At 37.7% G+C, this 12,536-nt stretch overlaps 1 protein-coding gene across 1 annotated transcript in view; it reads left to right on the top strand.

The window, feature by feature from the left end:
• CNTNAP5 (contactin associated protein-like 5) overlaps positions 1-12,536 on the top strand; it is a 288,857-nt gene that overhangs the window by 239,672 nt on the left and 36,649 nt on the right. Inside the window, exons 18-19 of the mRNA XM_014954623.1 lie at positions 5,255-5,494; positions 7,057-7,281. Coding sequence (XP_014810109.1) covers positions 5,255-5,494; positions 7,057-7,281 — 465 coding nt within the window. The remainder of the gene's footprint in view (positions 1-5,254; positions 5,495-7,056; positions 7,282-12,536) is intronic.

The following is a 12,536-nucleotide window of genomic DNA, read 5'->3' on the forward strand; positions in this document are numbered from 1 at the left end:
ATTGCAACTGAAGGTGATCTTTCATGGCCGAGGGCGGGGGAAGAAAAAAACACCTCTGTTTGTATATAGTTTGTTTTCTTATCTCCTTTGCAAATGAAGTCTAGATTGGGACCATTTTATGTTTGATAATGTAATCAGGGATTACTTCTCCCTTTTCTATATTCAAACACTGTATTTCTGAGTAATCCCTCAGTGATAGAGTGGGTTGTGACCTGCTTCTTCTTCAGGGCCACTCAGATAACTACTGATTCTTCCCTTAGAATGGATTCTCTTACTTAGCTGAAATGCTATAGCAAACCTCAGTCTGTCAAATAATTTTAATAAAGCTTATCCATGTATCCTCACCATTTGATTTAATAAGATTTTGGGGTATTTATTTGTTTTTCAAATGCTATGATGATCCTAGGAACATGTTCTGCAGTAGGCCAGGGCTGAAGTCAGCAGGGTTGGGCTGCTAGGTGCCTCAGAAACATCAGAGAAATCTAACCAAGGTACTGTTTCCAGTTAGAAAACTTAGGGAGTTTAATGATTGGGTAGACTTTTGAAATTTTTTTGCTGTTTCCTTTCAAAGGAGTGAAAATAGAGGTTTTGCCGTAAATCTATCAGAAATGTCATATACATCAGCTGTTTACTATCTCACATCAGAAAATCAGCACCTGCCTATAAGCTTGTTTCTCTGCCTAAGCAAAATAAGCAGGTTATCTGAATGAAGGTCATGATGGTTTTAAAGTGACATAATTGATGAATTGCATGATGAAAATCCATGGTAGTTAGGGACCTCAACAGAGAAATGTGCCATCAGGAACCCTTGTCAGTGAAGACAAACGCAAAACCCTGTACTTGGGGCAGAATAACATCAGGCATCCGTACAAGCTGGGGATTGAGTGGAAGGGTAGGAGCTGTGCAGAAAAGGTCCCATTAGTCTTGGTGAAGAAATTAATCTGTACCTCTTGTGAATGTAGCTGTGGTTTGAGGAACAGGTTGGACAAGCTGACCTCCAGTGGTGACTTCCAACCCAATTTTTTCTCTGATTGTACTTAATAAACAGTTATACAATGAACTCTAGGATCTAGTAACTTTATCTCAGCCAAGAGATGAAAAGTTCTCAATATGCAGTAAATATATTGCTTACTGTCATATGAAGTATGCATACTGTATGCATATTTAATTGCGTACAGCTGAATATGTCCATCCACATTTTGACTGAACCCTGAACAAACGGGACAGAAAACCTAATGTTTTAGGAGTGCTTCTTCCTCCCTTAGCTCTACCATATTGAAGGCCAAAACTGTCCGTGGCTTCTTGAGTTTTCCTAAGAGCAGTCAGAAGAGATGGAAACCGGGGCGCCTTCCTCATACTGACACTGTTTGTCCCCAGGTGCTCCAGGGAAAGGTGGCAGAAGTCCAACAATACACAGATGTGACATAATTTGTCTCTACTGAAGGTCTCATTCTAATCTAATAGGAAGCAACTGATTTAACACCTCAACCATGTGGAATGAATTTTATTCCATCTGAAAAATAAATGCATAAGCAACATTGTAAAAAGGAACCCGGAACAAACGGGACAGAAAACCTAATGTGTCCAATGACTAATGTGCATATTACTACCTGCTCTCCCTATAATCCACAACATATTTGTTTCTGCAGAACTCCACATACTGACAGTGCTTAAGGGGTTTCCACAATTAGTATGCACATTCTTAATTAATAATCTATATAACTGATGTGATTTTCTATTTTTAGAACATTCCAATTTCTTTTTTTTTTTTTTTTGTTAAATCACCCTATTTCATTTCGTTTGAACATGGAACTTTTTTTCCATACTGGAGGTAGGTAGTCATTAAGATATAACCTCTTTTTTTTTTTTTTTCTTGATTCTTTTCCAGAATCAATTCAAATACTTTGTAAATCTCATAAATAAGGCTCAATGTCAAAATTTAATTTAGTTTATTTATATTCTGGAAGGATTTATTGATTCTTTTGGGTTGAAGGAACTATATTATTATCATGTAGCATTACGATGGTGATAGAATGGAGATCCACTGTAGCTTTCAAACTATGATTATTTTCCTGTTGCTTGAGAGATGTCAGCCTATGTGCAGTATATGTGAGGTGGTTATATAACTGCATAAAAGGAAAAGTCTTTTTCCTTTTATGCAGTTATATACAGTGGATCATGCATATAAAATAGATTTGGACATTTGTAAAATTTAACTACTGGGGCAGTTGACAAACAACATAATTTTAAAGGAATTCTATTAATTTGGACCAATTAATTCCTTGTAAACTGTTTCTACCTGTTTTATGAATTATTTACTTCAGTTTTTTTACTTCAGTTATTTACTTTGAGATTTTTCCTCTTTAACCCAAGAACCAGATATATTTGGGACTGTAACTAATAGAAGAATTTAGCTCTTGGGGTTTTTGTATCGGTTTGTTGGTTTTATTTAAAAGTTGGCCTGGCTAGCAAATGTTTTACTTTCTATGATTTATAGTAAAGAAGGTTGAACAGAAGCCTTCTCCAGCAATGTTGTAGGCAGTCATGGAGCTGTGCTTCATTTACTTCTGATCCAGCAATACTGACATGTTTTGAGGAAGTTAACCAGCCTTTAAATACTTTGTAAGGATGGGAGTTAAGAAGGCCTGACTTTCCTTGGAAGTTTATCTTTAGATTGACTGACTTAGGTATTTTAGGAGATTTAGGCTTTTACTGAAGATTTTCCAATGACTAAACACAGAGAAGGATTTCTCTTTTATGTGTGTAGGTTCTTTTATGTCCAGTAAGGGATGAATTCACATTTCAGTCTTCCTGAAGTGGAGACCTTGATGCTGTTTCTCTCTTATTTACTCTGCTACCAGTTTTCTTGAAATATGAGAAAACCTGTTATTCTCGCTTTTAAATTTGGGCAAGGAATTTAAAAAGACTGGATTCAGAGATAAAAATATACCATGTGTGAGAAAATATTCTCTTCCATAAGAAACCAAAGCCTAAAAAACCAAATCACAACTGTCTAGTCCTTTTAGATGGAAAAAGCACTGATTGTGAACTAATGTAAAGCTGTGTCCTGAAGACTGAAAAATGCGAGTTTGCGTTGTCTCAGAGGGATACCAACTGATATATGTAATGCCAGTGAGTTCAGTGTTTGGATGTCATGGCTGCTTATTCCAGCAGAGAAATCCAGATGTTCAGAGACTATAGCAGAACCTGGGAGTCTCACCATGACTTGCATTGTCCCCAGTTTAATTTTGAGTTTTGCATGTTCTTAAACTTAAGCCTGTTTGGGTCATTGCTAGGGTAAAAATTAATTTTCAGCTTGCTCTATGTACTTAGATGTAACCAAGTGTGTGTTTAATGTTCTTAAACTGTGCTTCAGTGGAGTATCTCTGAATGTTCAGCATGTCTTACTGGGCTTGAACTCACATTACATTACTTGAATTAGCAGTACTATCTGCTAGAAAGCTGCTTCACTCACTTCTTGCCTTGATAAGCATAGAGTAACCATAATTCATTATCTGCACAGTAATGCACCCACAAGTACTTTCATTTTGGAGCTGGTGCAACATCACAGATAGAGAAGTTCACTTGAGTTTTACATATCCCGGAAAGATGCACTCTCATAGTGATATCTGTTTACCCCAAACATACAAAATGGTTACCTTCTCATTGAATCAGCCTGGAGATAAAACTGGAGAAGGGGGAGACAAAAAGAAGCGTGACCAGCAGGTTGAGGGAGGTGATTCTACCTCCCTACTCTGCTCTGGTGAGACCCCACCTGGAGAACTGTGTCCAGCTTTGGAGTCCTCAGCAAAAGAAGGACATGGACCTGTTGGAGTGGGTCCAGAGAATGGCCACAAATAATTATGATTCTTATACACTTGTGCTCTTTCCTTATCTTTGTATCAGTTACATAAAGCAAGAAAGCTCCTAGGACTTCACACTGCTTCAGCTTCCCTAATCCAATTCTTCCTGGCATCATAAAATTAGTGTGAAATGAACCTGGCTCACACATACTATCCTATAGTTCAATTATTCTATTCCAAATTCAGTATTTCTGCTATGAGTGTACCAAAAAGAATAATATGCTAGAATGGTATAGAAGAACAATAGGGTTTTGGTGAGACTGCTTTTCAGACCATTGCTTTATTCTCTTAATTTGCAGAAGTCTTGCTTTAATTGGACATATTATGAAAAAAAAAAAAATGTTCTTCTGCAAGGATTTATAGAGATGTAATCTCTTATCTCATGCACTTCGATATAGAACCAACTTCTACAGAAGAATGCTTTGGAAATAACTTCTTTCATACTGCTTTTGCAGAAGAATCACCAATAAATCTAGCATTTCAAACAGCCTACAAATGCTGTTAACTCCTGAACCAGAATTAGATTTCTTAGCAGCAATCAAAATTGAAGCATCTTCAAAAGCAAAACTGCCAACTGCCAAACAAAGCCTACAATAAGAAAAATGGTGATATTTTCACAAAATATTCTAACAATCATCATTAATATTGTCATTCTCAGAGACCACCTCTTATGTAAAGAGTGTCTTCTATACTTTAGCAATTTCTTTGGGCAGATAAGAAGCTAGTTAGCTTGTAGAGACTGAACTGCCCTCTGGAGTAGATCCATGCAGCTCTGGTCTTCAGGGAGAAATGCAATTATGTTTAACAATTGTAATAAATAACACCACTGTGACCTGAACTCATGCTTCATGCCTGCAACAACCATTCACATGCAACATCAGGTTGGGCAGTCATGCATAAATTCTGACTCAAGTCATTTCCCTTCAGCCAGCAGGCCTGGTGCTGAACATGATTCATCCCTGCTATCTGGACTCATCAGCATGTGTAACTCACCTGCTGTTGGGATTAGGGTGTTATTTATACTCTGTACTATGGCAACAAACAGAAAAAAAAAACATTTTGGGTTTCTGTTTCTCATGTATTAGGTGATATGCAGACATACGATAAAGAAGCTAATCTTTTTCCCAAATGAATTTGCAGTTTAAATGCCAGACAGGGCAGTAGATAAGGCAGGAAAGAGAAGAATGGCAACAAGAAAGTGTCACATACAGCTTTTTAGTCCTTTCATAAAGATAAATAGAGAACTTTAGTTCCCAGGGCTGTCCATCTGTCATCTTTTGCCACTGTATGCCTTGATATACAATAGATAATATTTTTAACAATTCATGGATTTATATTTGTACCTCTGGATTGGACCAATGTATACATGCCTTTTTTTGTCTCCTTTTCAGGGGGAACAGCTTCCAGACAAAAGGGATTTTTAGGATGCATTCGATCTCTGCACTTAAACGGACAGAAACTTGACCTTGAAGAGAGAGCTAAAATGACAGCTGGTGTTAAACCTGGATGTCCAGGACACTGCAGCAGTTACGGTAACCTGTGCCATAATGGAGGAAAATGTGTGGAGAAGTATAACGGTTACTCCTGTGATTGTACCAACTCAGCCTACGAAGGACCTTTCTGCAAGGAAGGTAGGCAGCAAGCTTTGATCCTAAGTCCTTGGTGGTCTCTGAATTACAACACAGTTTCACCCATGTCAGCTTGATGTTCCTCATGTTACAATAAGACGTTCTAATACCAGCTATCCCTTCAGAATTACTGAGTATTTATCTTGAGTGGGCTATAATGCCTCCTTTTGTTGACTTCAGTGATGGCCTCAAAAATTAAAATGGTGTTAGTTGTACCATTAAATTTACCAACTATATTCCACAGTGATTTCTGTATTTGATTGCATGTAACTTGGCCCAGACAGTAACAAATAGAGCTGAAATTTTTTGTAATAGTTGTCTGCCCATGTCTGAATATTTAGTTTCCTTATTTTAAAATCTCATCCAGTTTTGTCCACCTTAACAAAACCTTGAGAGCTTTTTTTTACAGAGTTTTGAAGCAATGGTGTGACAAAAAGAGGTAGTCTTTTTAGGGTTTTTTTTTTTTCCATTCCTGTCACAACCCATCCAAATGTTAAGAGGTTTTAAAAATAAGCGTGAAGCATTCAGGAGAAAACTGGTTTGCATGGTTCAGCCTCAGGTGAATGTGTCCTTGTTGGACCTTTCTGGTGGTTAATAGGAGATGTTGTCAACGCCAGAAAAAGGAGCAGAGCAAATAAAGGACATTCAGTTTAGATAACATGTTCTTTGGAAGAGGAAGGAACTAGCAGATCTCATGCTCAATAACAACAGGTACAATGTGAGTGTTTTAATTTCCACGGCTGCCACTCACGTCACAAACGCAACAGGTTTCCTAGGTGGGCCACATCATCTGCTGGTGTAAATTGGCTTAGTTGTACTGCAGTCCATGGAACTATGCCCACTTACATGAGCTGAGGATTTGGCACCAATGCTGCTGTAGAGGCGTATCAAATAACCATACAGTGTCCTGTTAGGAGATGCTGCTGTAGAGGTGGAGATGCATTATTGGAAAAAGTACAAGCAGTCAGTGTGTAGCTGAACATCCTGACTTTACTGTGTCTTACATTAGAAAAAAACAGATTATGTTGTGATTATTGGAAACACAAGTGTGAATTCTCAGGATCTAAGAATGAATGCACAGGTAGATGTTTTTCCTCTTTTGGAACTACAAAAGACAGCTTCCCTTACTGGCTGTCTTGGGGTCAATGTGTTACTTTAATAATGACTCTGTTTAAAAAGGAGACTGGAAAGGACAAATATATTGTCTTTACTGTGGTGGGAAGACAGAGAATATTGCCTTACATGTCAGCTGTTAGAAAACAGTGAACCGAGTATTTATTTGGCTGACAGATATTTTGGCCTCTTCTATCTTGTGGAGCTCTGATTCCAATACTAAAATAGTTAAATTTAGAGGCCTGTCTCCATACACGGTCATTCTCTGTACCAGAGAAATAGACTGTAAGGAAGCACACTTCTCGTCCAAATTAAAAAACAGTGATGTCAGCTGGGTCAGGGACATTTTGCAATGTTCTGCTTCTGAGGCAGTCAGCTCAAGTCCTCCTCTGTCTAGGACACCTGAAAATACAGTAACTGAAATCATTCCCTTGGTTTATATATGTTTTCAGAGGTTTCTGCATTATTTGAAGCTGGCACTTCCATTACCTATATTTTCCAAGAACCTTATCCTGTCACAAAAAATGCAAGTACTTCAAGCTCTGCCATTTATGCGGATGCTGTTATGTCCAAGGAAAATATTGCATTTAGCTTTCTCACGGCACATACTCCAAGCCTTCTGTTGTACATCAACACCTACTTTCATGAATATTTGGCTGTGATTCTCTCCAAGAATGGTAAGTACTCTTGATTTGCTCCTAAAGGAAGACCAGTGTAACTGTGTTAAAGTCTTTTTTGAGAATAGTGTAGAATTCTGCACTGATTTAAGTTCATTTCTGTGTCTGCAACTTTATCAACTTCATGGTATTCAGTTCATGCAAATCACAATCACTCTTGTTTATGTCCCTTTATTTGGCATTCAGTGCTACACTTTCCTAGTCAGTCTTTGAATAATCATGCTGTTGGGGCTTAAAATGTGCTTTGACTTTCATTTGGCAAGACTATACAATAGCAATTCCTTGCTATTTATTCCACACTGAGATCCATTAGGCCTCCAAGATAAGGGAATGAGAAATACCACAAATGTAGAAGAGCACATGGTGCAGAAATATATTATTATTTTATCTTTTGCATTCTGTCTTGGCACATGTATTGCTCTTCACTGGGTTGTTTCAATGGAATATGACTAGATCATCTGAATACTAAAGCCAGAAAATGTCAAAGGTTTCTAGATTCACTGACCAAAACATGAGCTCTAAATCCATTTTCTGTTAAAAGGTATGTGATATGGGAACTTTTTGAAAACATGTACAGATTTTGGGGGCATAGGCCCTACATCTTCTCAGTAAGACTGGCTCCTGAGTCCATGCAGTGCTTTCAGAAAACTCACTCCAGACAAACATCATCCTAGATAAATGAGGATATTTGAATTATTCAAGTGTTATTTAGGCACTGGGGCACTGGAAGTGGTGAGTAAGTATATCAGTGAGTCACTAGCCTGTGGCACAACAATAGAAAGTTAACGTTATGTGGTTGAATATGTTCATTTGACCAAATGACCCAGACCACTCTGAAGCCTTGCAAATTCCAAACTAGCTAAGCTTTCATCAAGTTCCATGAAATGAAACCATAAGGGAAAAAAAATTAAAAAATAAAATAAGTGGTTTTATAATCTACATGGCCTTTGCAGTGGTTTGTCTTCTGCTTATGCCATGCAGCTAGCACTCAGGCTGGCATGCAATGATGCATGTATCTAAATCCCTGTGAAGGGTGGCTGGGACAGCATCAGCCTTCACCAATCTCCCCTAAGCAAAATTGCAGGAGGGTGGTGGGACTACTGAGGAAACCCGCTCTCCTCTCTTGTCCAGTCACAGGTTTCCACCTCTGATTTGCTCTTGGAGGCAAGTGTTTATGATTTTCAGATTTTTGAATATTCCAATGTGCAGCTCTAGGATGGCAGGGGCTAGCCCCTGCTGAGGTGAAACCTTGAAATTTGCTTCTCAGTTAGACTCAGGTCTCTTGATGTCACTCAGGCAATCAAAAATAGCCCTAAAGTGAATGAAAATGTAATATCCATTTAAATCACCTTTATTGCTGCCAGAGTATTGTAAAATGACCTTATAAACATGAGTCAACTGACTTTTATTGATGAAATACAACCATAAGCAAGCTATAATTGTCAAGTTCTGGAAGGGGGCAGTGTCTAATAGTGGTTAGGGAAGGGGCTGGGATCAGGACACAGGGATCTCTTGTAGCAGCTCAGTAGCAGCAAAGATAAGCCTTTCATTTTGGCAGCTACACCACCTGTAGATCTCCGCTTTGGTTCAGATGGAGATAGGGAGTCTCAGTTCTTCTGAAAATTAGGTGGAGTGGCTCTCAGCATACGCAGGCAACTTAAACAATGGTGTTTTTCTCAGATCTGTATCTTTATTTACTCACTTGTAAAATGAAGATAACAGAAGTTTAAAGGGTTGGTGAGATGTCAGGCTCCAAAACTCTTGACTACAAAATGTAACACTGTATGCAAAGAATTATTAAGATAACGAGCTGACCTTGGTTAACTCCTGTAAGTCTCTTTCAGGGTTATTCTTTGCATGCTTCTGTGTCATTCTTTCAAGACAGTTATTTCGGTCAGGTAAATTCTGTGCCTTTTGTCCCAAATGTAATAATTTTTAAATCTTATATCCTCTTATTTTTTAGTCTTGTTGGAATTGAAATTATTCCAATGAAAATAATGTTCAGATATGTTACTCTTTCTTCCTCCAAGAGGTTTATGCTTGCCATAAAGTTACTGGACTATGAATAATAATGTCCTTTGTAGCATTAAAAGTAAGCATGATTCTTTCTCTCTTATTGGCTCATTTTCAAGGAATCTTGCTGAGTCTGACAGTGTATAGTAGGACCTAAGCAGGTCCCTGCTGGATAACTGATTGGTTAAATAAAGGTTAAGCTCCTTTATGGGAAATTGGAATGGGCATTCTCACTTAAGAGTTGAACAGTAAAATTCTTTGCCATGGTCCCAAGACCCTTCCACTTGTTAAAAAACTATATTGGAACAGTCTATGTATACTTTAATACTTAACTTTGGTAAGTATTTTTCAAGCTACTACTCATGTACCCTGTTATTGCTCTTTTCTATGATCCACAAAATAGCTAGGCAAATTATTAGATAATAAAAATGACAATGAGAAGAATGCTTCTGGTAATTCAGACTTCACATGTTAAATTTTTAACATAAAAGAAGTGAAAATGTCTGCAAGGCTTATTCATAGTTAGACTATTATAAGTGGTTTATATGAAAGTGAACTTGTATGGGCAGCTATGGTCTAATCCAGTCGTGTGTGAAATGTTTCTTGTAAAATCAATTGGTTTCAGTAAAAGTGATAATCACATTTAACCCCAACACACTTTGCACTGTTGGTCTGTAATGGAGGTCATGTCATTAGAAGATACAGTACGTATTGATTGAGACACTAGAATTGTGGTGGTAAAGTGATTCATTTAGAGTTACCAACAAGCCAGTGTCAGGTCTAGGAAAGGAAATAAAATCCCCTCATAGCCACTTACAGCTTCACTGACCTAGATCAATACTGACCCCCAAAAAACCCTTCCAGAGCTTGGAGCCTCAGAGAGTAAGTGGTTCATGAAGGAGGTAAAGTTATGACAGAAGCTGGGTACCACCATATGTCAATGTAGACACTACAATTCTAGACCTGTACAGATGACCTCCTTCTATAAAATAACATGCTTAGTAGTGCCTAACAGCTAGTATTTCTAGAAGCAGTTCCCACTCAAAAAACTTATCTATATCAAAAAGTTGTTCTTACCTCTGATCAATTGGCTCATGTTCTGGCAGCTTATGGGTAAGTTTTTGAAAGCTGATGTTTTTAAAGATGACCTAAGGATTCTTTCTGCCATTAGTTAACAGTTATGTTTCTAAATCATACATGTGCCTTTGCAAATTGTACGCCGTAACTTAGTATTGTCTTCTCCTCCACAGTTGTATGTATTGTACCTAGGGATTTTTAAATTACACGTATATATAGATGGGTATGTATACATGCATATAGATGGATATGTATATGTGTGTATAGATGGGTATGTATGTAAAGCTCAAATAGTCCCATTGATCCACATCCAAAAGATTAGTGGTACTTTAGTAACTGGCAGTGCATTTTAGTATCAGTACTGTAGAAATTCCAAATCATACTGCCCATTACTAAGCTACAGAAATTGGATAAGCATCTCTAGCTTTTTCAGTGTTGCGGTCCACAGAAGCTATTCACATCAGGGGAAGGTATTGCCAAGAAAAAAATAGTTTTTTCTTTCCCAGGCTAAATTGTCACTGTACATTTTTGCTAATTCACATGATTTCAACAAGTTACCAGTACCTTTGTATTATAATCTTTGTCTTGATCCGTGAAGACAATAATTGATGAGGGAGAAAAATATTAAGAAACTGATAGTGCTTCTGCTTTTTCCAATGTCCTTTCCCCCCTGCAAATAATCAAATGTGATATGAATATGATGAAGTATATTGTCTAGAAAACATTTTCCCAAGCCTTTAATTCTCAGCGTTGTTGGCTTTCTCCATGGAAACAATATGATTCCTGATCTAGAAAAACAGCAGATAGCCAGCATCAAAGAAAAGAGATAAAATCTAGAAATTATCTAGGATAGAAACTATCCTAGAGTGATTGAAAATTTATCTATATTTATTATCTGTTCTCATAAGAAACTAAACAATTTGAGTCCTTGTTTTTCTTTGTTTCTATCTAGTACCTGTTGCCATCAAAGTGAGCTCTGTTTTCAATTTCTTTTCTTTTGGAAATCAAGGCTCTGAAATTGCAGAAGAAAAATCAAAGACAAAGAAAAAAAGCACAGTTAAAAACAAACATACAAATGAAAACAGCTTGAGTAATTCTTCTGTTAGGTCTCTTATATATATTCTCAGAATATAGTAGCAGGACAACTCCACTGCCCTGTCCTACAAGGTCTTGAAATCAGCTGATATTTGAAGTAAATAGGAAAATATGTCAAAAACTGCAGTAGAGGTGAGCTGAATTAACACTGTGCAAAAAAAGAAGTAAATGTCATCAGTAAGAAGCTACTGATTTTTTTCTTTTTAATAAACTAGAAAGCTGCTGTAATCTCCTTTTGTCTCCAAGTCGGAAGCAGCCTTTGTGTTGAAAGCATGTAAACTCTCCTTATTGCTTTTGCCTTGCAAACCTTCTAAGGTGCATCTCCAACAACTTCTCTCAAGAAAAAACAGAGCTTTTGTCATTCAGTGGTAAAGAAAGGCAAAAAAAATCTAGTTCAGTCTTTGAGGCAAAGAATCTTTTTATTCTGTTCATGCTGTGCACTCTGGAGTTCAATGGGACAAAGCTAAAATAATTAGGGAAAATAGGACTTGGTGAAACACTGGCATGGGTTTGGGGGTGGTTTTCCTGGTTTTTTTGCTTTATCACCTCGTGGGCTTTAGTTTTGGAATGTGGGTACACAGAACATAACTACTTGCTGCAGAAAGACTCTCTAGGATATGCTGTTGCTACTGCAATAGTCATCTTTTGAGAACACCTTCTGGCTTACAGACTTTCAAGAGCCATTGAACAACCTTCACAATTTACGTGACTGAAGTGGAAAATGGTGCCAAGGTTCAGGTATAGTTATTTTTAACCGATCAGGAGCACGAAAGTGAGTTGTGTTGGGAAGTGTGGGAGACAGCTTTGTTGAGGAGACTAGTTTTTGAACAACTCTCTGTGGGTGACTGAGAATTGTTCTCTGTCTAGCTCCGAGACCATTAAATGATTTCATATGGCAGATAGGGCTATATATCTTCTAAATATAATTTCAAGCAGTTGTTGTAGCTGGCTCTGAAATCTTATGTTATTTACTGAGTGAGGATCCAGCGAGAGTTTGTTTGGGAATGGTGAATGTAAAAGACATTTTCCCCAGTTGCCTGTGAATGGGAGGCTGGCTGTGGCACCAGGGC

Source organism: Calidris pugnax, unplaced genomic scaffold, assembly GCF_001431845.1.
Source record: "Calidris pugnax isolate Ruff unplaced genomic scaffold, ASM143184v1 scaffold103, whole genome shotgun sequence".
Taxonomy (NCBI): Eukaryota; Metazoa; Chordata; class Aves; order Charadriiformes; family Scolopacidae; genus Calidris; species Calidris pugnax.